The sequence below is a fragment of the Oculina patagonica genome, chromosome 2 (assembly GCF_052425735.1).
Source record: "Oculina patagonica isolate OP01 chromosome 2, crgOcupat, whole genome shotgun sequence".
Taxonomy (NCBI): Eukaryota; Metazoa; Cnidaria; class Anthozoa; order Scleractinia; family Oculinidae; genus Oculina; species Oculina patagonica.
Window position 1 is genome coordinate 28970067 of NC_135759.1, and position 23701 is coordinate 28993767.

General features: G+C 39.3%; 5 protein-coding genes across 5 annotated transcripts in view; 4 read left to right on the top strand and 1 right to left on the bottom strand.

Moving 5' to 3' along the window:
- Nucleotides 1-929: 929 nt before the first annotated feature.
- On the top strand, nt 930-3371 carry LOC144641934 (uncharacterized). Its single transcript, XM_078500949.1, has one exon. It carries the CDS (start codon nt 962-964, stop codon nt 2984-2986), a length of 2025 nt encoding a protein of 674 aa, XP_078357075.1. The 5' UTR covers nt 930-961; the 3' UTR covers nt 2987-3371.
- A 212-nt stretch (nt 3372-3583) lies between these two features.
- LOC144641936 (uncharacterized) lies at nt 3584-5865 on the top strand. Its single transcript, XM_078500950.1, has one exon. It carries the CDS (start codon nt 3616-3618, stop codon nt 5638-5640), a length of 2025 nt encoding a protein of 674 aa, XP_078357076.1. The 5' UTR covers nt 3584-3615; the 3' UTR covers nt 5641-5865.
- Nucleotides 5866-6527: 662 nt separating this feature from the next.
- On the top strand, nt 6528-14587 carry LOC144643970 (uncharacterized). The gene is made up of 7 exons (XM_078503368.1): nt 6528-6717; nt 8018-8151; nt 9040-9109; nt 10256-10369; nt 11529-11717; nt 12738-12848; nt 13624-14587. Exons 1-7 carry the CDS (start codon nt 6547-6549, stop codon nt 13819-13821), a joined length of 987 nt encoding a protein of 328 aa, XP_078359494.1. The 5' UTR covers nt 6528-6546; the 3' UTR covers nt 13822-14587.
- An 819-nt stretch (nt 14588-15406) lies between these two features.
- Nucleotides 15407-18339, top strand: LOC144643971 (alpha-1A adrenergic receptor-like). Its single transcript, XM_078503369.1, has one exon. It carries the CDS (start codon nt 16131-16133, stop codon nt 17022-17024), a length of 894 nt encoding a protein of 297 aa, XP_078359495.1. The 5' UTR covers nt 15407-16130; the 3' UTR covers nt 17025-18339.
- A 1389-nt stretch (nt 18340-19728) lies between these two features.
- LOC144643973 (ATP-binding cassette sub-family C member 4-like) overlaps nt 19729-23701 on the bottom strand; it is a 30689-nt gene continuing 26716 nt past the window's right edge. The window contains exons 6-8 of the mRNA XM_078503372.1: nt 22452-22838; nt 21652-21788; nt 19729-21310 (exon numbers count right to left, since the gene is read on the bottom strand). Coding sequence (XP_078359498.1) covers nt 20403-21310; nt 21652-21788; nt 22452-22838 — 1432 coding nt within the window. The 3' untranslated portion in view covers nt 19729-20402. The remainder of the gene's footprint in view (nt 21311-21651; nt 21789-22451; nt 22839-23701) is intronic.

Below are 23701 nucleotides of genomic sequence, written 5' to 3' on the forward strand. Positions count from 1 at the left end.
TGAAAGGAGGACGGGGGGGGGGGTGGGGGGAGGGGGGTTTAATCACGAATCGCGAGCCTGTTTCCCTTCAAATTACGCATCGCAGATATATTTTAGATCATTTCACGAATTACGTATCTAATCTACATTATTGAAGAAAATGCGCTTTAGCCAATGAATTGCGTGGCATCAAGGGGCCCATTGAGCGTGGACTTTAGGGCTTTCCACAAGTTGCTCGAGATTTCCCAAAAAGTTGCTTGTTATTTCTCAAAAAGTTGCTCAAAAGTTGCTCCAAAAATCCCAAAAAGTTGCTTCTGATAATAAAAGTTGCTCGAAAGTTGCTCCAAAAAATCCAAAACGCTGTTTCTAATCAAGAGAATTTCTCTAAATACATGCTTATTTCCCTTTAAGGATAAGAGTTCTAAGCCATTGTGGGTAAAATTTGTTAAATAACAAGGATTTCTTTAACTGAGAAAAATCGTGAGATATCGATGACGTTATGTTTGATGACGAGTTTTGTAATGTTTTAATGCAAAATGAGCCGAAAGTTGAAACGTCTTCAGATGTTCCTCGAAAATCTTCGGCAATCTTCATAACAAAATCTATATCCAAGAAATTACTTATCAGGATTTTGAAACGCGATAATCAGCTTCACTTGTTCAGGAGACTTGAGCAGTGTAGCACAAAACAAGTCAACTGTGAGACCGCAGTTGAATTCTTAAAGCTTTGTCAAAACTTTGATCTGACACCGACATTCGCAAGAGTCGACAAGACCAAATCTGAAAAATGGAATAGATCTTCCACTGATTTTGAGCGGAATGTTATTGCTGAAGAGCTTCGCCAGAAAACCAAACAAACTGCGGAGTTGAAGAAGGAAATCAGTGATGTTTACCAGGAAATCAAGGAAGAATGCTCGCCGCTTCGCTTCATCTGCATTCTGAAAACGATCGTAACCCTTCGCAACGAGCAATACCAACACCTAATGAGTGGTCATACCAAAAAGATCTCAAGACTTCTGGCCGCCGATACGAACATCGATGAGCACATCAAGAACATATCCTCGTATAGGCTCTCGTTTTTCCAAAAGCTGGTATTGTGTCGAGGGCTTAACTTTTCTCTCCCACAACGAATATCACCGAGAGAAATCCTAGCAACCTTTGAAAAGGCATATTGGAAACTAGAACCGAAGCTTAGCAGCGACGATAAAGAATTAGCAGCGGCAACATTACGATCGATTGCCCTTAATTACAGCGAACGCAAAGGTCCAGCACCACCTAAAGCAATGCTGCGAGCAATAGGCCAGCTTAAGAAGAGAGATGACATCGTTGTTACCAAGCCTGATAAGGGCTCAGGAGTAGTCGTGATGGACAAAACTGACTATGTGCGTCTGTTGAAGGAGTCATCCATTAATGACGAGACAAAGTTCACGCCTGTAGGCCTTGAGAGACCAAGAACACGAGGAAGACCTCCGAAGCATTTCCATCCGTTGCTTCAGAAAGAGAAAGAGTTATCCTCGGTGGTACAAAGAATCTTGCCCAAAGCTATTGCTGATTCAGTAATCCAGAAAGGCTCGAGACTTGCCCATCTTTATGGTTTGCCAAAAACCCACAAGAAGAAGCTAGCCATGCGTCCGATACTGTCGGCTACTGGAACATACAATTACAAGCTTGCAAAGTGGCTGGATGAAAAGTTGAAACCCTTGTCCGTCAACGACCACACCGTCAGTGACATTTTCCAATTCGCCAATGAACTCCATGGGATGGAAATCAACGACCATGACATCTTAGTGTCATATGACGTATCTTCACTTTTCACCAACGTACCTGTAGATGAAACCATTGAAAACATCGCAGAAAGAGCCTTTGAAAACGACTGGTTTAACAAAGAACACAATCTTAACATCACGAAGTCGGATCTGATTGAGTTGTTACGAGTTGCGACGAAAAATCAGCTTTTCCAGTTCGAAGGAAGCCTTTTCGAACAGGTGGACGGTGTTGCTATGGGTTCGCCACTGGGACCTCTCATGGCTAACACATTCATGTGCAACATCGAGAAACAATTAGAAACCAGAAACGAGATGCCTGCCTTCTACAAACGCTATGTCGATGATACGCTTAGCGCAATGCCTGATGTAGAAACAGCCTCTGAGTTCTTAATTACGTTAAACAACAGTCATCCTTCTATCAACTTCACAATGGAGCTTGAAGAAAATGGCAGACTCCCCTTCTTGGGAATGGATATCATCAGGAATGGATGCCATTTAGACACGAAGGTGTACCGAAAGCCTACGGACACCGGGCTATTGTTACACTATCATAGCCATGTGGATGTAAGATATAAACGATCACTATTGAACACCATGCTCAACCGTGCATTCAAGCTCTCTTCTTCGTGGAAATTGTTTCATCAAGAGTGTGAACGCCTCAAAGTGACCTTTTCCCGTCTGCGCTACCCAGACGAACTTGTACAGTCAACCATCCGTCAATTTATTGAGTCTAAAGTGTCCGAGGGTGCACCTACCCAACAAAACGATCTTGAGAAGCAAGACCCAATCAGAATCGTGCTGCCTTTCAAAGACCAGAAATCTGCAAATTCGGTCCGCAGACAACTTGGAGACCTCAGCCGGAAGATCAAGGTAGACATCAGCCCCGTGTACACGAGTCGGAAAATCAAGGATGAAATCAAAGTGAGGGAAGACAAGCCACCCCTTGTGAATCAACAATGCGTTGTGTATAATTTTCAGTGTAACCTGTGTGATGCAGGGTATGTCGGATACACGTGCCGACATCTTCACCAACGGATTGAAGAACATAAGGGATCGGCCATTGGTACTCACCTAAAGGAACAACACGATATGGCCCCAGATGACATTGCGCAGTTTTTTAGAATTTTGAAGAAGTGTCAGAGCAAGTTTGACTGCCTTATTTATGAAATGCTTTTTATCAAAGAACTGAAACCAACTCTGAACAAACAATGCGATTCCATCCGCGCAAAACTATTTGTTTAGGTCGGTTTTTCTTTTTAATTACTCTTATTGTTTCTGTATTTTTAAGTTTTTTTTAACCCTTTTTTAACTTCATTAATATTTTGTCACTTATTTTTACATATTTTATCGCTTTTCAGCGTTCGTGACAATTTTGCCTATTTTACTATTTTAATATATTTATGCTAATTTTATATTTTTATTCGCACTTGAAAATGACCTCGGAGAGGTCGAAACGTCGTGATTTTATATCGCTAAATTTCATAACAAAATCTATATCCAAGAAATTACTTATCAGGATTTTGAAACGCGATAATCAGCTTCACTTGTTCAGGAGACTTGAGCAGTGTAGCACAAAACAAGTCAACTGTGAGACCGCAGTTGAATTCTTAAAGCTTTGTCAAAACTTTGATCTGACACCGACATTCGCAAGAGTCGACAAGACCAAATCTGAAAAATGGAATAGATCTTCCACTGATTTTGAGCGGAATGTTATTGCTGAAGAGCTTCGCCAGAAAACCAAACAAACTGCGGAGTTGAAGAAGGAAATCAGTGATGTTTACCAGGAAATCAAGGAAGAATGCTCGCCGCTTCGCTTCATCTGCATTCTGAAAACGATCGTAACCCTTCGCAACGAGCAATACCAACACCTAATGAGTGGTCATACCAAAAAGATCTCAAGACTTCTGGCCGCCGATACGAACATCGATGAGCACATCAAGAACATATCCTCGTATAGGCTCTCGTTTTTCCAAAAGCTGGTATTGTGTCGAGGGCTTAACTTTTCTCTCCCACAACGAATATCACCGAGAGAAATCCTAGCAACCTTTGAAAAGGCATATTGGAAACTAGAACCGAAGCTTAGCAGCGACGATAAAGAATTAGCAGCGGCAACATTACGATCGATTGCCCTTAATTACAGCGAACGCAAAGGTCCAGCACCACCTAAAGCAATGCTGCGAGCAATAGGCCAGCTTAAGAAGAGAGATGACATCGTTGTTACCAAGCCTGATAAGGGCTCAGGAGTAGTCGTGATGGACAAAACTGACTATGTGCGTCTGTTGAAGGAGTCATCCATTAATGACGAGACAAAGTTCACGCCTGTAGGCCTTGAGAGACCAAGAACACGAGGAAGACCTCCGAAGCATTTCCATCCGTTGCTTCAGAAAGAGAAAGAGTTATCCTCGGTGGTACAAAGAATCTTGCCCAAAGCTATTGCTGATTCAGTAATCCAGAAAGGCTCGAGACTTGCCCATCTTTATGGTTTGCCAAAAACCCACAAGAAGAAGCTAGCCATGCGTCCGATACTGTCGGCTACTGGAACATACAATTACAAGCTTGCAAAGTGGCTGGATGAAAAGTTGAAACCCTTGTCCGTCAACGACCACACCGTCAGTGACATTTTCCAATTCGCCAATGAACTCCATGGGATGGAAATCAACGACCATGACATCTTAGTGTCATATGACGTATCTTCACTTTTCACCAACGTACCTGTAGATGAAACCATTGAAAACATCGCAGAAAGAGCCTTTGAAAACGACTGGTTTAACAAAGAACACAATCTTAACATCACGAAGTCGGATCTGATTGAGTTGTTACGAGTTGCGACGAAAAATCAGCTTTTCCAGTTCGAAGGAAGCCTTTTCGAACAGGTGGACGGTGTTGCTATGGGTTCGCCACTGGGACCTCTCATGGCTAACACATTCATGTGCAACATCGAGAAACAATTAGAAACCAGAAACGAGATGCCTGCCTTCTACAAACGCTATGTCGATGATACGCTTAGCGCAATGCCTGATGTAGAAACAGCCTCTGAGTTCTTAATTACGTTAAACAACAGTCATCCTTCTATCAACTTCACAATGGAGCTTGAAGAAAATGGCAGACTCCCCTTCTTGGGAATGGATATCATCAGGAATGGATGCCATTTAGACACGAAGGTGTACCGAAAGCCTACGGACACCGGGCTATTGTTACACTATCATAGCCATGTGGATGTAAGATATAAACGATCACTATTGAACACCATGCTCAACCGTGCATTCAAGCTCTCTTCTTCGTGGAAATTGTTTCATCAAGAGTGTGAACGCCTCAAAGTGACCTTTTCCCGTCTGCGCTACCCAGACGAACTTGTACAGTCAACCATCCGTCAATTTATTGAGTCTAAAGTGTCCGAGGGTGCACCTACCCAACAAAACGATCTTGAGAAGCAAGACCCAATCAGAATCGTGCTGCCTTTCAAAGACCAGAAATCTGCAAATTCGGTCCGCAGACAACTTGGAGACCTCAGCCGGAAGATCAAGGTAGACATCAGCCCCGTGTACACGAGTCGGAAAATCAAGGATGAAATCAAAGTGAGGGAAGACAAGCCACCCCTTGTGAATCAACAATGCGTTGTGTATAATTTTCAGTGTAACCTGTGTGATGCAGGGTATGTCGGATACACGTGCCGACATCTTCACCAACGGATTGAAGAACATAAGGGATCGGCCATTGGTACTCACCTAAAGGAACAACACGATATGGCCCCAGATGACATTGCGCAGTTTTTTAGAATTTTGAAGAAGTGTCAGAGCAAGTTTGACTGCCTTATTTATGAAATGCTTTTTATCAAAGAACTGAAACCAACTCTGAACAAACAATGCGATTCCATCCGCGCAAAACTATTTGTTTAGGTCGGTTTTTCTTTTTAATTACTCTTATTGTTTCTGTATTTTTAAGTTTTTTTTAACCCTTTTTTAACTTCATTAATATTTTGTCACTTATTTTTACATATTTTATCGCTTTTCAGCGTTCGTGACAATTTTGCCTATTTTACTATTTTAATATATTTATGCTAATTTTATATTTTTATTCGCACTTGAAAATGACCTCGGAGAGGTCGAAACGTCGTGATTTTATATCGCTAAATTTCATAACAAAAAAAAAACTTCGTAAATCTTCGGAAACGTTCGTATTGCCTTTGAACAACACTCGGATAATCTTCGGAAATCTTCGGTCTGGAAATTGCTCAAAATGCAACAAGTTGCTCGAAAGGAAAAAAGTTGCTCGAAGGGGAAAAAGTTGCTCGAAACATGAAAAGTTGCCAAAAAGTTGCCGAGCAACTTGTGGAAAGCCCTAGTGGACTTCAATATATTTGTGCAACGGCGTTTTCACAAGTTAAGTTATTTTTAGCTAAGCCTTTCCCGCAAAAGTTACTGCTTCCGATGAAGTCAGCTATTACTTTGCGAGGAAATACTATTGCTTACAATTACTAGACTTGGTCTCTCAGTGAGGCAAATCCAAAACTGCATAAATCAGGCCGAGGAAACGCGTGCTCCTTAAGATCATTTTACACTTTAGCTTCCTAGTGTCATTTGTCAATTTTGGTTCACTACCATATTCGATTAAAAAGTGCGTAGTTTATTTTTGTTTTTCACGAACGTTTTCAGAGAATCCTGAACCGTGGTCCTAAAAATAAACAGATCACGCGTCACGCGTCACGCATAACGTAACGTAACTTCTTTACCAACTTGTGGGGTCCCCTGTAGAAATTCTTGGTCCTTTCTGGGATCCAGGCTCCTGTACCTACTAAAATCAAAATGGCGGCTACAGGATCCGAAATTCCAATAGTCGACTTCAGCGCCATGACCGTGGAAAATACGGGGAACGAAAACGGAGAAGCTGTCAAGATTGTTGCCGATCAACTTCACACAGCTTTTAGTACCATTGGATTTGTATATCTCAAGAATCATGGGATTCCACAAGAAATGGTAAGTTCCCAAAAGTGCTTGCCTGTCAGAAATTATGCAGACTACATGTAATCAGACTACAGATTGCAGGTGTAAAATACAGACTGAACACTGCAGACTAACACCAAGAAAGGTGACGATCCAAATAAATATAGCTTTAAAGGAGATTATCTATAAACACCCGAGCTATTTACAATTGCACTAATCGTTACGCAAATCTGTATCGCTTTTCCTAGTTCAGTTCATCCTCCATGCAAAGTTCCTGGAAAGATTTTCGTATAGCCTCATACCTACTTATTAAAATTACGGACTTCATTACCTTCAATAACAACCCGGGTCATTATTATATTTGCTCTGAAAGTTATTTTAAAAATCGGCTGCTGAAAGTCGTACCGTAATACTTTAAATGCTTTATTTTTTTTAATTTTATTTTTATTTTATCTCTATTTTATTTTATTTTATTTATTATCCCATTTAATGGCTGAATAATGACAATAGGCCTTATATCGGTTTTCGACGCCATCTTGACGAGTAGGCAAAGCAGGTAGAAATTACAGTGTTTGTATGGGAATCCGACGGCAAATATCTTTTTCAAAACTTGAATTCTGGACAACTTATGAATTGTAAATTTAAGATACCAGGCAAAAGTTGTTATTCGCCGAGTTTGAAGGATGTAGCTCGGCTATTAAGCATTCAGTTACATTTTTAATTTCCTATACATTTGTCTATAAAATTATTTTTCCCACAAACTGCGTCAATTAGCAGAAAAATTATAGACAAATGTATGGGAAATTAAAAATGTAACTGAACGCCTTCTAGCCCAGCTACATCCTTCAAACTCTGCAAATAAAAACTTTTGCCTAGTATCTTTAAATTTACAATTCATAAGTTGTCCAGAATTCTATTTTTGTAAAAGATATTTGCCTTCGGATTCCCTTACAAACTCTGTAATTTCTACCCGCTTTGCCTACTTGTCAAGATGGCATCAGGTGGGGTTGGGCCAGGGGGCAATTATTCAAATGGGGCAATTATTTGAGGGGGGACAATAATTATTAATCCAGGAGCAGGAAGGAAATACAGTATGCAGACAAATTCTGCCATGTAATCCTTCATACACGAAGGGCAGGCGTGAATAGAATGAGAATTACAAAAGTGGTATATATAATACATAACAATAGTTATTTCATATTTTCAATAATCATAATTTACTAATAACATTTTAATTATAGGCATATTAATGTCATTTATAAAGAAGCCGACTCATAATTGTACTGACGTACAGTGATTGACCTACTTTCTTTTTACCATTAACTTTTTCCAGGTGGACTCAGTATTCAAAACATTTGACCAGTTTTTTAACTTAAGACCTGAAGTGAAAGCCAAGTATGCCAAGAAAAAGATAGCATCTCGAAATGTAACACCTCAAAATGGTTGGGATGCAGTAGAAGCAGAAAGGTTTGTCAGATTTTTATGGTGAATATGATGTATATATTTCCAGGGCTTTTAAATAACAGTTAAAGCGGGTGGCTGCCCTCAGGTGGCACCCAAGCTTTCTTTGAAAAAAAAAGAAAGAAAATTACCGGTAGGTAAAAATTTCAAATAAATAATTTGAAGTGTCTGTTCATTGCATGTTTTACCAAAGGTAGCTGAAATAAATTATCAATGTGTCAAATTTTCTTGACTACTTTTAATAGTTGCCAACTAAAATGTGAAATTTTTTTAACCCAACCTACAAGCCTAAGGCTCACTGGGCTAGAGGTTATGTCAAAACACATCCTAAGAGACCCAGGGGCAGTTAGTCGGGGCGAGGGGTAGCTCACCAGAAAATCAGTTTTTCTGGCCAATCAGCGAGGAGACCAGCAGAGCGACTCTGACGTCTTCTGGCCAATCAGAAAGAAAGGATTGAAACGCTTCTAGAACTGGTTCGGTAAAAGAAAGTGCCCAGGGGCTCTTCCGAGCTTGTTGTAAACTTTCGCCCGATGAGCTGCCCGTCGCCCCGACTAACTGCCCCTGGGTATCCGAGGATGGTCAAAACACTGATAGTAGCTGGGTTGATTGAAATGGTTAAAATAAAAAATCGGTTCAGTCAATCTGCCAGTTGTGCAGTGGTATAAGTTATGCTTTTAACTGAGAAATCTTATTTAAATTTTCACTAAAAATAGTTGTTATGTACTAAGTTATCAGTAAGTTTGCTAAAAAGGAAATGTAGTTGTTTTTCCTCAAGATGACTAGTTCAAGATGACTAGTGCTTGAAAGCTGACATAACGAACACTTTAACCTTTTAGTAGAAATATTAATATTGTTTTGTGGAAAGGCATTTTTGAGATCTTTTTTCTTTTACAGATTAAGCCCAGACAGACCAGGAGACTTAAAAGAATCTTTTGATGTTGAATCTTTTGATGATGAAAATCTTGTGAGTTTGACATTCAGCATCTGTTTTCAATTGTAATTCAAACTTTTGTGTTAAAAACTTAAATTCTATTCGGACCTCAAAAGCTGTCATTGCAGTGCTCAGCAGTTTGACATGCAAATGTTGCGAAGTGTCATTCCGCATTGTGTTGTCTGATGTGTTGATGCTTTTGCTACATTTGCATATCTTCTTAACCAAAAAACATACCGGGGGTATAAAATTATTATTGCAGGCTCAACTGCAGTAACAGCTATTGATCATTATATTCGAGCAATCTGACGGCTCAATGCTGGTGCTTGTACAGTAGGACAGTAGGCAAAAAGAACAAAGTCTGTGTTTGAGCCTTGTGGCCCATCAGGCCAGAGCTTATCCTGTTTTTTTTGTAGCATGAACTGAGTAGGCGTATTTCTGCTCCCACCTGGATGGAATGCTGGTCCATCACAGGGTAACACCCATTGTTAAATTCACCTGTACCCACCTGGGTTGAGAGAGGCACTGTGAGAGTAAAGTGTCTTGCCCAAGAATACAAGGCAGTGATTTGGCAGGGCTGGATCTCAGACTGCCCAATCCAGAGTCCAGCACAACTCACTGGTACAGCATTTCTTAGTGGAGAGAGGCACTTTGAGAGAAGAAAGCCTTTTCTTTTTTTTTTTTTGGGGGGGGGGGAGGGGTACTCCCCCGTATGAGTTATATAGGTATGTGCCACTGTGAAGGGTATGGTTTTGAAGCAGTTTAGTTTGGGATAGGGTATAGAAATCAGAGAGTTTTGCTCTAGAATAGGATATTATTTGCCAGGAAACTGATCATTGGCATGAAGAATTATGTCCAGAGTAGAAATAGGATTTTAGACTGTAAAAGAGGCTTTCCTAACGGGAAATAAAATCAAATGTGGCAACACTTTTGACAGATGGCTTTCCATTTAAAACACTAGAATTGATGCAGTTCTTAAAAGCAAGTTTGGAATAGGGTAGGGATATTCAGTGTCTAGCCTTGTATAGGGTAGTGTAAAATCATGCAAATACATGCAACATCATGTTACAATGTTTTAGTTTCTTTACTAGGGTCCATTAAAAATATTATGTTAATTAGGGCTGTGCACTGAAAACTAATGTGTGGTTTACTTCTGATCAATTTGACCTTCTCTTACAGAGCTGGCCTGATACAGAATTACCAAATTTTAAGAGCACTGTGAGCTCCTTTTACCAGTCAATAAAGGATCTTGCATTAAGGGTGCTCACTGCCATGGCAATTGGTCTTGAAATGGTGAGCTTGCATGAGTGACATCTTACCTTATCTTTGAACCTATACACAATACTTAAAGGATTTAGCTTTCATTACTTAATATACTGTAGGCATAAGTTTAATATATAAAAAATGTTATAATTAACAATTATTATAAACTAGCAATGGTATATTGCAATTCCTGAATTTTGATTGGTTAACAGGCAATGGTATATGAGCTCCTATACCATTGACCACAAAAATGCTAGGTATGAAATTAACGCGAATTTCAAACTTTCGCGTTAATTTAAGCCATGTTAATTTTTGTTAATGTTAATTTCGGCGCCGTTAATTAAGTGGAGCGTTAATTTTCATGACGTTAATTTCCATGATTTTGGCCCCAATTTTTCGTTACAGTCCAGATGTTCTTGACTCCAAGGAAAAAGCATAATTTTATCTGCCATTATCATTGATACTGTGAAGAACGCTCAAAGTGGTTAAAGTACCACGAACATTGTTTTCGTTTAAGATTATACGCCTACAAGTGTTGAAATAAACTTGTTCCTGTTGTGTACGTCGTGTTAATTTCCTTCTTTTTGAAATGTTACCCCCTCTTTCGCGTTAATTTCCTTTATTGGGAAGTAATTTTTCCTTCAATTCGCGTTAATTTAAGTCGCGTTAATTTCAAATTCCTTAATTAACACAAGTGTTAATTTGCTATAATAAGGTAAGCATCAACGACAACAGGCGGGGAGCTCAAATATTGCAATTCTTTAGGTGTTTTGAATAAAACAATTATTTCACTCAATTGTTGGATATCCATATCCAACACACGCTCATGGAATGTGCACTGGATATGAGATGGTTGCAATATTTGAGCTTCCCGGCTGTTCTTGCTGAGGCGTACACCTACCATATTTCCAGTAGGTATTCCACAAAGTTAATATTGTACCTCATAAACCATGGCCTGTAAACCAATCAAAACTCATTAAAAATGATGTGCATCAAATATGAAAGAGAACTTTGCAGCTAGGGTTATGTGTCTGACCAGTTAAAGCTCAACAGTAAAACCACATGAAAAACAAATGAAAACCTTGCCAACTGCAACAACAAAGAACGTAATACATGTAGAAACAGTGTAGAAAGCAGTTATGCTGTCATTTGATTTTGCACTAATATAGTTCCCGTTTGTCCTCTTTAGGAGCCCAACACATTCACTCGTTTCTTTAACAAGGTGGGTACATCTGAAGGTGGGGTCCAAATGAGATACAACTTTTATCCCAAGATACCAGATCTGAGTGAAGTGAAGGCTGGGCAGATCAGGTGTGGAGAACATACAGACTATGGTGCTATTTCAGTGTTGTTTCAAGACGACATAGGGGGCTTAGAGGTAAACGTATAATGAAGCTACATGTAACAGTTTGCTTAAGTTATAGGGTATCAGAAGTTCTCTACTGATGGCGGTAAACTTAGTTTTAGTAAAAGTAAAACTTTATTAAGTCTCCCAATCAGGGCTTTTCAGACCTAATGTACAGTTTTGTTGGTTGAGTATGATGTTCTTGCAAGGGACTTTTTCTCCAGGTTCTCCAGTTTTCCTCCCTCCACAAAAACCAGCCCTTTGAAATTTCAATACAATCAGGAATAATCACACCCATTTTTTTTTATTTTGTTTGAAGTTAATCCAATCATTTGTAGTTAACTCTCTTTTCAATTGAGTGTCGTAGAACCAAAACCAAGGTAATCACTCTGGCCAGTCACAAACATCACTGACAATCCAGTGACCCAGTCAAATTCAAAACTCGAATTTAATACATGTAGTCGTTTTGATGCGCGGAAAAACCAACGCGAGCAAGTCACAATTAGTTTTGATTTCACTTTTGGTTGGCTGAAAAAGTGGCACGAGTTTTCAATCACAGAGCATAGTAATGCAAAACCAAAACAAACGTGAATTACTTTCAACAGTCAAGTGAAAACCGCTCAATAGTGGTGTAGTTATAGTGGGAACGTGCCTGCTACATGTACGTGCCATATTGATGCAGTGTATGAACATTATTTCGCTCAAAAGAAAAACTAAACTATCGAAGGCCGTTGTCATTATTTTCCTTTAAAAGTTTTTGCACATTCCGGAGACCCCTTGTGCGAGTCGTTTAAAAACGGCAATTTAAAGTACGCGTATTGCTAGTTTGTTTTAAGTATTCAATTCTATTCACTCTAACAATTTTGTTGAGATGATTGAAAACTCAACATGTAAACGTGAAACGCGAATTATAAAATAACCTGGGGGATACCAACAGATACTCTTTTGGGTACATCACTTGACGTCCCCAGACCAATCGCGTGTAAAAAAATATTTGGTATTCCTGTTACTGCAGGATTTATTCTCGATCATTTTTTCAATGTCTTCATTCAGGTAAGAAACGTTGATGGGAAGTTCATTCCAGCTACACCAATGAAAGGAACAGTACTGGTGAATATTGCTGACTTGATGCAAAGATGGACAGCAGATAAACTCAAGTCCACGGTATTCAATTTAAAATTTCTTAGCATATCAACTTAAACGCAATTAAGACGTTACGAGGCTTTAGCCCTGACCAAACGGCAATGCAAATAGACGCAAGTTGAAAACTTGCGTCCACTTGCGTCTCCCTTTGTCCAGGACTTGCGTGTACTTGCGTTTACTTACGTACACTCGCGGTGACTTGCGCTCACTTTGATCGAGATCAAATTTGCACTTAAGCTAACGCTATTTTTTCACCGTTTGGCCACCCATCGCGAGTCAACGCATTTTTTGCAGTTTACTTAAAATACTGAATTGCACCTCGTAGCGTTTTGAATGACTTTTTGCAAACTTGCATGCACTTGCGACTAAACCTGCGTGTCCGTTTGGCCACCCAACGCAAGTCTGTAGGCAAGTTGAACTTGCGACTACTTGTGTCCATTTGCGTTACCGTTTGGCTGGTGCTTTAGCGCTTCTTTGCACCTTCCATTTTTGTTTCCGACGTTAGAACAACAATTGCGTTAGAAACTAATCACTTTGTTCAATATTAAATTACATTGTGACCTTAGTGATCATTATGTGCCATTATATAAGTTACATTATCTATCATTTCCCCCATTTTAAAGCCGCTTCAGTCTCGACCAGAAATAGTTTAACTCTCCATGTTGACAGTTGGTACAATAATTTGTACATTAAGGAGGTATCCCATTGTTTGTCTTTAAAATTTGAACAAGGAACTCGGGCGGATACAGTTTCTTTATTTTTCATTTAACTTCAAAACCCAAACTACCCATTCCAGGTCCATCGTGTGCTGATCCCAGAGGTTGAACTCAAGCATACGCTTCCTCGTCGCTCGTTGGTTCTTTTTGTAGATCCAGACCACGAGACGCTCATTGAATGCGTGGATGGGTCAAACAAATATCCACCAATCACATCCGGAGAGTGGAAGAAGCGAAGACTCTTGGAAACTTATAACTATAAAGTAAACACAACCTAGGGGTGCTTGCTTAAATTCTCCATCAGTTTCATATTTGGAGCAAAATTTTCAAGGAAAAACTCGTTTTCAAGTAAAAAAAAAATTAAGTGTCACGATCGTCCGTTTTCGCACTGAATATCCCCTCAAATTCATAGGCACATTTTCAATGCTATTGTTCAAAAAACAAATTAACACATTTTCCCCTGCTGTAATTTTTATAAAACGAAGAATTGAAGTCACAAAATGTTTAAAACTTTGCAGTGAAACCATAACTATGAGCTAAGAGAGTTTGATCATTTTTAAGGCCATAAAAGTGTACCACTTAACTATTTATCAATTTAACCATTTTACTGTATTTATAAAGCGGAAATTATTTGCCTGAAATGTCAGTGGTGCCCTAATAGCGTTGTAATTATAATAATGTATTGAAACCGTGCCATCATTTCTGTTTCATGTGCGGTCATTTAAATTACAATTTTATTAATCAATTTTTAAAAGCTGTCATTACAGTTGGGCCTGCCACAATGTATTCCTTTGTTAAAAAGGTATGCGAACAAGGCGAAATGGTCAACACATCAGTTAAAATTGTGCAAAATGACCCTTTCGCCTCGCTTGTATGTCAAACCGCTGAGACAATTAAGCCCGGGAGGGGGTGAAGGGGGAAGGCACTGTTTGAATTTAGTTACCTGACTTTATGCGTCGAACGTATATGTCTTAGCCCATCTAAGGCTAAATAAATAGGCCGGTTTAGTTTTTACAGAAGACAATTAAAGACCAGTGATTTAAATGGCGTTGTGTATGTGAACGAGATTACTTTATAAGTGATAATTTAGCGGATAGTTGTGCTACTGTTGAAATTGGTAAAATGGCTTTTACCTATAAACACAATCCCATTAATTCCTAACGTACTTCTTAAAGTTATAAAAAAAGCTTGTCTCCATGAGCAGTTCTTGAAGATGCCCATTCTTTCCCTTTTGTAACAGTCGATAGTCACGACTCTTTCCTTTGCCGTCTTTCCCCTTTGCACGCCTATAGGACCTATTATACCAGTTGCCAGTGAATTCGTATCGTTTGTCAAAAATCAGCTAAAGGAATGTGGTTACCAGCCAACCCTTTCAGCTGCATTTAACTTTTAAAAATTCAGAGGGGAGCCCATAGCAAAAGTCCCATTTTTGTTTGGCTTGTTTGTTTGTTTTTCCATTAGTCGGGTATTTAATTTGATGTTACTCAGATCGAAGTTTTAATCCCGTGCACATGAAGGCATTAATTTTATGACTAAAGGGAAATTTCTCGCGTGACACCCTCGTTATACATATACTCATCAGCAAGATTTTATCTGAGATCATAAAACAAAACTTCATTTGGCTTCCTGTGTTTGAGCAATTCAATCCGTTAAAAGGAACTGTGGCATTAAACCGAAGTGGTAAATGTCAAGATGAAGACGAGGTATCTCATACGATCATTTAAACGCTTTGGCAAAGACAAAACTTGTGAAAAAAGCCGCAACGTGAGACCTTTCCTCATAAAATGTAATCATTCTAACAATGCTGCATTTTCATACTGATATTTCTTTTTTACCTTTAAATGCCAAAATCATATCGCCCTGTTGCAGGCTTGCCGTCGAAAGAAAGCCAAAAGTGTATTGGATTGCCACAAACGATGATTAATTTATTAGTGTTGAACTTGATAAAATAATTTCCTGTGATGAATACATTACTGTATCTTTATGTAGTTCTTTCAACGTCGAAGTAATTTTTGCTGCTGTTTATTTTACTGGGAGTTATTTTTTTCGGTTAGTCAAGCTTTTCTTAAATACATGTTGCTTTATATATGGCAATTAAGGTTGCGATGAACACATTAGCCATGCTTTGAACCTGCGCATTCACTATCAAGTAATTTTGTTTTAAGGGAAAATGAAGTAAATCACCTCAGGCATGGCCGGCCCGGCACATGGTTGGCGGAGGAAAGTGATTGGCTGTCTAAAATTAGCGCGGTCATGAAATTTTAATTCATAATAAATACATCCTATAAAGCGGGCGTGCATGGTTAGCGTATCTCAAAGGATGGAAATAATTGCTGTTTGTCTGAATTGGAGACACGGACGCTAGCATTCATTTGTTCCACAATACTGAATGGCATCAGATAGTTTTCTTTCATTCTTCTTGGATTATGTGGCAACGATTTTTATTTTGTTTTTATTCATGCTATTAGTGGTCAGAACATCTTAGTGCATTTAAATTTTTATTCAAGTGTTCTTTTAATAACACGTGCACGTCTAGCATTATAATCATCCAAAATTGACACGGAACAGTGGCGACCTCTTGGTAAACATGGATCAAAAGGAAGAAACGTTTAACGTGGTTCTTCATTGGATCCTTTCCGCATCTGCCATCGTCGGAAACAGTCTGGTGATCTATCTAGTCACCTTCAGACAGAGACTTCACTCCACAGCAAACTGGTTCGTCTTGTCCCTGGCCGTGGCGGATTTTTTCGTAGGAGCAACATTTTTTCCGTACTACAGAATTTGCAAAGACAAAGCCTGTGCGCAGAGGCACATTCACTGGCTATGTGTTGACCTGTTTCTCTGTGCCTCTGTCACGAATCTTTGCCTTATGACGGTAGATCGTTACATCGCCATCGTGAAGCCACTAAAGTATTTGATTGTCATGACCACAAGAAGAGCATTGTTGGCGATATTTGTAGCCTGGTGTATTCCAATAGTCACAGCGCTTCTTCCATTATCGTGGACGTTCTCAACTACGTCGCCGGCTAACGGAGCAATCATTTGGAAATTGTTCACCATCGCCACATTGGTTGTTTACGGAATTGTGCCGTGCGTCTTTCTGCCTTTAGCTATTATTCGAATTTTGTTGATAGTTCGAAGATGTCGTCTCGAACGGTCTGCAGTCATGGCCCAGCTCGATTTCAATTATTCGGAATCGAGAAGAAGAAGAAGACAGTTGTGTCCAGAAAAGGAAATATCATCCACTAGGCTCATTGTTGCTGTGGTTGCTATGTTCTTGGTTTGTTACGTGTTCGGTGGTGGTGTCAGGATAGCGTCCATATTTAGCCAACATCAACCTCCTGAAGCTGTACTGGCGATATCTTCCATTTTAATTCTAACAAACTCTGCAGCAAATCCGGTAGCTTACGGGTTGTTGAAAAGAGATTTTAAAAGAGAGTTGCTGAAATGTTTAAAAATAAATAATTGTTCGAGTGCGTGAATTTTGTAAACATTGTTGAATAAACATTACGAGCATATCCCAGTCTACTAAACCAGAAGTCACTTAAAATAAACTGTAATCGCTTTAACGTTCCGTGATGATTTGGCTTAAATCCCTCAGACAATCTTAAATCGCTTCATAGTCGCCGAAAACCGCGACGACCTTCTACGACCTCAAGTTGGCCCAACATTTTTCAATCCAGCGGGCGTTCTGGAAGTTGGCAGTGAACTCTATCTATACAAGTGCCAGGTTGCCTTTTTTTTCGTTTTACGACGTGTCCAGTTTGCTGGTTTATTGGTTTGAAACTTAAAAGGAAAGATAAGGCACTAAACAACCAACGGAATCGAAAGAGAATTGAACAAAACATGTTTCTGAACGCACTTTATGCCATTATTTCAAAAAGCGTGAAGATCTTTTTTGTCAATAGCTACTATTTAAAAACGTATTAAACTGGCCGTTTATTTAACTTAAATAGAACTTTGTTGCGATATGTTTTTATATGTTATCATAGAAAAACCTTCCGATCAACTGAAACTTTATGATAAAAAAAGTATGGCAGAAAAACACCAAAAGGGTAGTAACAAACCAGGGCCGGTCAAAAGGCGGGGAGGGGAAAAGTGGATTTAGGAACTGTAAATTTATCAGAATAAATGCGTCGTAGACATGAAGCTTGTCTAACAAGGTGTCTGTAAAGCGTTGACTCCCAATTGACTGTGTTGATGCACATTGGTGTATACTAAAAAGTATAAAGCAAATATATATGGTAATATGTTTAGATAACAACATCAAACATGCGAAATTACAATACTGATTGTATTTGGCATGTGCTTCGAAGATTTCATAACAATACCTCCTACGCGTGTGAAATAACTGTGGTGTTTTCCAGAAGACACCACCCGTAGGCGTATTTCAATATAAATGCTTGATTGAAATTATATTTCTAAGTGCTTTTTGTTGATCGCTGCTTATCACGAGTCCGCAAAGGTCATTTGGCGCAACATCGCAAAGGCCTGAAGCCTTCGAAAATTTCATAACAATGCCTCCTACTCGTGTGAAATAACTGGTGTTTGCCTAAAGACACATCCCATAGGCGTATTTCCATATAACTGCTTGATTGAAATTATGTTTGTATACGTAAGTGTATTTTGTTGACCGCTACTCGTTACGAGTCCACAAAGTGCATTTGGCGAATCATCTCAAAGGCCTATAGCTTAAGACGTAGTGTGACAGAGTGCGAGGGTGCCTAATGGTCCTTGAAAACTTTTTCGATGGAGAGGGGCTCGTCATTTTCTTAACGGTTTATTTCAGAGCATTTTTGTTTGTATGTGTTTAAAAGCAGCGGGATCCATCCGCAAATAGACTAATAATTATCGAGTTTAAAAATCAAGTGCATTTTCCATTTTCCATCACCATTAACCCCATGTGGTTTTTCGTCATTTACAAACGCATGTTAATTAGTTGGCAAAGTAAAAGAGGTTTTCTCGCTTTAGTTGTAATTGCAGTTAATTTGTATCTGTAGTTACAACACGGCTGCTCCGCCAGCGGGCAAGATGAGTTGAATGCGACAATTTGATTGGTTTATATGTGAGCGACAATTATTCTATCTGATACCCGCTGGCAGATGCAGCTGGCACGCTCGAGTTTCTTTTCCATTTTCTCTGCAATGTTTTTTTTTTTTCCAGTGCGCGATTGCTCAGGTCTGCTTATTATGTGTTTCACCGCGATGGCGACTACCTGGTGCTGGGCCGAAACCTGCAAAATAAACCTTGAGATATATTTACAATCTGTCGCACTGGGAAGCTGAAAAGGGGTCAAATAGCATACTAATGCGACGGAAATGGTTTGTTTGTTTTTCTTTTTTTCTTGTCACCTTGGTTGATAAACACTCATGTTCAGACAATACTGAATTACTATATAAATAGAAAGAGGTTGTTTCAATTCTTAGACCAACCTTAAGTAGAAACGAGAGACAATTTTCAAGTTCTATTTTAGCCCTTTGCTAAACCCTCACCCCAAACAATAAATACAAACCCTTTATCACTCGCTTGAAAATCCGTATCAACAAAAAGAAATATCTTTTTGTCGTCATAGAACGTCCAGCAAGATGCAAAATAAAGGTTCCTTTATGCGTGTGAACAAAATAGCAATGAAATAGTTTATGACCGCCCTCACCCCTGATTCAAACCAAACGGAGCAAAAACTTTCAATAGTTTCAAATAGTTGAATTTCGTCGAGGAATAAAAGTCTAAACGAGCTTGAACGGTTAATGAAAAATTTAATGATTTTGGATCGCGAAATAATAAGCTAGTAAGTAACACAGATTAATAAAGGATAGCTACCGGCATTGATGCTAATAAGGACCGGCAAAACCGCTTTGTGCTATACTCCGCATTATTAAACTTTGTCTTAGCGTTACATTTGATATCTCGACAATGTTGCATTTTGCTTTATTATATTACACATTGTGATCTCATTGGTATAGTAGAACCCCCACTTTGGCCACCTCGTTATTCCCGCCATAGACACATTTGCGCCCTGACAAAACCTTCCTCACTCTCTTATCCGAAAAGACCTCTTTAATATGACACCGACTTTTACCTTGTTAATGCGACCACTCGAAATGCCTGATGTGAAGATGACTAGTACGAACAGGGGTCGCTGGAGGAGTATTTCTCGTGTTTGTTTGTATGAAAAACATCAGAAAACTATCAGATTACATAGCAGGCAAAAATAAATGTTTTATTAAAATTTTAGCTTCGTAACGTTTTTCACAAAAGAGATATTACAAAAATAATTTTGAGACAATCATAGTGTTTACTATGCAGCCGCCATGTTTGTGTCCCTCTTTGGGGCACAAATATGGCGTCCATAGAATTGTACAATCAGTAAAGTAGATTCTACCATTAATATTGTTCGCTTTTACTTAAAATCGTTTTGGAAATCAGTTGTAAATTATTATCACATCTAAAAATTGAAAAATGCCCTAAAAATATATCCCTTTTTCTGACAGCTAAGAAACACGTTCATCGGGGACATAAAAAAATCAAAACGCTTTACCTCCCAAACGAAGCACCGTACTGATACCAAAATGTGCATAAGGGTTTATGTTCGTGATGTGAAGCCTGAAAAAATAGCTTTGTAGGATTTTTTTTGATGACGTCAAATGAAAACTACAAATTACTGGTATCACAATTTGAACCTTCCTCGTTGATTCGACCACCATGTTCCTACGACTAAATATCTATGGCCTGTCGATGGTCTTTTTTGTACATTATAAACCTGCTATTTCTCCAACATTTGCTACAACATTGAGCAGCAGTTTACTATTCTAAGACTAGACGCATATTAATATATTCAACTTGAGTTTCTTTGGACTGTTCACTGTTTAGCAGACGAAGCCAGTTGTGCAAAGATACTGTCCTGCTTGGAAATCAATTCTTCTGGTTTGTCAAACTCTACGAGACGTCCCTTGTCTAGAACAAGCACCTTATCGTAGCTCATGATATTGGTCATACGATGAGCGATGGTCAACACGGTGCAGTCTCTTAGTTGGTCCTTGATGGTGTCATGCAGCAACCTCTCGGTGTCATAATCAACGTTTGCTGTTGCCTCGTCAAAAACAATCACTTTCTTCTTCTGTAACATGGCTCTAGCCAGGCACAGCAACTGCCGCTCACCAACGCTGAAGTTACTTCCGCGCTCAGTCACGTGGGAATTTAGTTTGTCACGAGTGTTCTCGAGGAGTGAACTGATATGAGCTCTCTGGAGTGACCTCCAGATCTCTTCGTCGTCATATTTGTTGAACGGATCTAGGTTAGTGCGAATCGTTCCGGTAAAAAATATAGGGTCTTGCGCGATGGCGGTGAGTGCATCTCTTGCTTCATAAAGATTAAGCTCGGTAAGACAAACGTCTCCGAGAAATATCTTTCCATCGGGCTCAGGCATCCTGAATAAAGACGCTACCAGCGATGATTTGCCTGCTCCAGTTCGTCCAACGATGCCGACCTTTTCTCCAGCCTCTATGATGAAAGATACTTCTTCAAGCGCTTGGGGAGCTTCAGGGTAATAACGAAGAGAAACATTCTGAAACTGCAATCGTCCCATTTTACTCCATTTTTCTGGGGCGTGATTGGCCAGATCGTAGCCAGGTTCAGATTCCAGTTCGGTATAGTTTAGTACACGTTGGGTTGACGTCATCCAATTTTCCATTCTGGAAAACGCTATCAGTGCAAGAAGAGATTTGGCAACCAGCTGAACGGCGTATGTTATTGAAAGGCCCGTTGCACCTGAGAAATAGATCATTAAACAATCTTTGAATTTTATATTAGGCTATGATCGCGCACTCGTTGCGTTGAAAGGAAAAATGTTTGATTTTGGCTTAAAATATCTAAAGCTGTGGGAGTTTGACGTCTATCCTTTCCGATCTAGTGTTCACTAAAGTTATTAGAACTAAATTTTTAAGGGACGAAGTGGTAGTAAGGCGTAGTAAATTTTCTTAGTTTTGCCATTAAAAATAAATTTTATGGAATCTTTCAACATAAATTAAAGGGGAATTCTTCTCACACAATCATATATTATAAAAATATAAAAAATAATAAAAAAAAAAAAGAGAGGAGACTTCACTTACCTGTGCTGTCATGTAGTAATATGGAGGTAAATATAACGACTACAGAGAAGGAAGCAAGTATGAGATCAACTCTAAGGCCAAACCACACTTGGGTCGCGTTGAAAATTAACCACTCTCTTGTGTTGTGATCTTGGTGCCTAATTTAAAAACATGCATAAAGAAACAAAATTGAGAGTGAAAGTGGACTCGGGGTCAAAATTAAACAAAATCGAAACAAAATAAAACATTCTAAGGTGCTGACACAGGAGGGAAATGTCGCAGGGAAATGTAGCACACACCGTCTCAAAAACATGTAGCAGGGACATGTTGCAGCGGCACGTCGCATGCCACACTGGAAGGTGTCCTTGCCACGATTTTTTCCCAGCTACATGTCGGTACAACATGCCCCTCTAGCATGTCCCTTCCAGTGTCGCCACCTTAATTAAGATGAATTTGATGCATGGAGGTAACTCCTGACATGAGGTCAAAATATTTTAACTGGGACTTCCTTTAGGATAGAAAGAACTGTCTTAGCTGTAGTTTGTGTAACACGGTAAAACGTCATAAAAATATATCGTTTTTTTCCGTCGTTGCACGTTTCTTTAATTTCTCTTTTCTTAATTTTTTTAAAAAAAAAAAAAAAAAAAAAAAAAAAAAATACAGCAAGACGATCTCTACATTTGAAATAGAACCAATCTTATCACGGAATAGGTAATTACCGTAGCTATAGAAAGATTATTCAAACTTGTAATTGTTAAACCATTGAAAGTTAGAAGCTCTTTTCAAAGGCCTTTACCCTCTAAGCCCAGGTTTTCGCTGACCTGCATAATACTTTGAAGAAGTCCTCCTGCTTGTGGTGAGATCGAATAGTTTCAATCCCTTGAACGGTCTCCACATAATGACAAAATACAGGACTGGCTGTAATAATTGAGAGTCGTTTAGTTTCCCTGGAGGTCCGGAGGTAGTACCAACACAAGAAATAAAGCAGGAAAACGACTGGCACAGCTGGAATGATGACCCAAAAATTAACAAAACAGACTAGTACGATGGCTATACCAGTGAAAACCAGTCTTTGTAGAACATCTAGGAGGTCACGTGGTAGTCGTTCGTCCATGCAGTCGACATCACTCGAGAAGCGATTCAGAATGCGACCAGTGGGACTGGTGTCGAAAAACCGCACAGGAGCTCTGAGCACTGCGTGGAGCATGCTAAAAAACACAAACAAACAAATAAACGAGCAATATACGAATAAATGAATGGGTTAAACAATGAATATGTAAGTAAATAAATAATGTTATTTGGTTAAAGAACGGTCAGTTCGGAAAGTAATATATTTCCAATGGGTGCTTGCTTTACAGAGCAGAAGTCTCAGGGCCCGAGAGACAGCGTGCAGGGAAAACGTTCGAGATGATGACCCGGGGGGGGGGGGGTACTCCATATAATGGCCTATACGGGGAGACTCCGCCCGAAAGGGGTACCATTTTCAGGCTTCAGGTATATAAAAGGTAGGGATTTCACGAGTTTAAGTATATGAAAGGGTATGGAAATCTGTAATTTGGCTATTTAAAAGGGCCTTTAATTAAAATATTTTGGACAGAAGCAATTTATGGCTGTATTATTTTAATGTATTAAGTGCTTCATAAAAATGACAAGAAAACGTCCTATTTTAAGTCCACGCCATGCTCTTAGAAAGTGGTACCTTTTTTTCAGTTAAAAGTATACGAAAGGGGTGCAATTTCTGTCACAAATGGTATATAAAAGGGTAAGGGGTTAGAACTTGGGGCGGAGCCTCCCCGTATAAAACTTTTTTGAGTAACCCCTCGGGGATGATGACGATGACATTCAAATAAAAATTAAGACCTGGAGCAGCATTATAGTCATGGTGGAGGACCGGCAGATGTAGAGAGAACCAATGCTGCCCTACATTGACACCCGGCGTAAAGAGAGAGGAAAGGGCATGAGTAAGTCAGCCTGTAGAGGCGATGACATTTAAATTACTTTTGCGTCGCATGATAATGACAAGTGTCTTCACTGTCTTTCTTTGGAATATGAGCTAGTTACTGCATTAGAA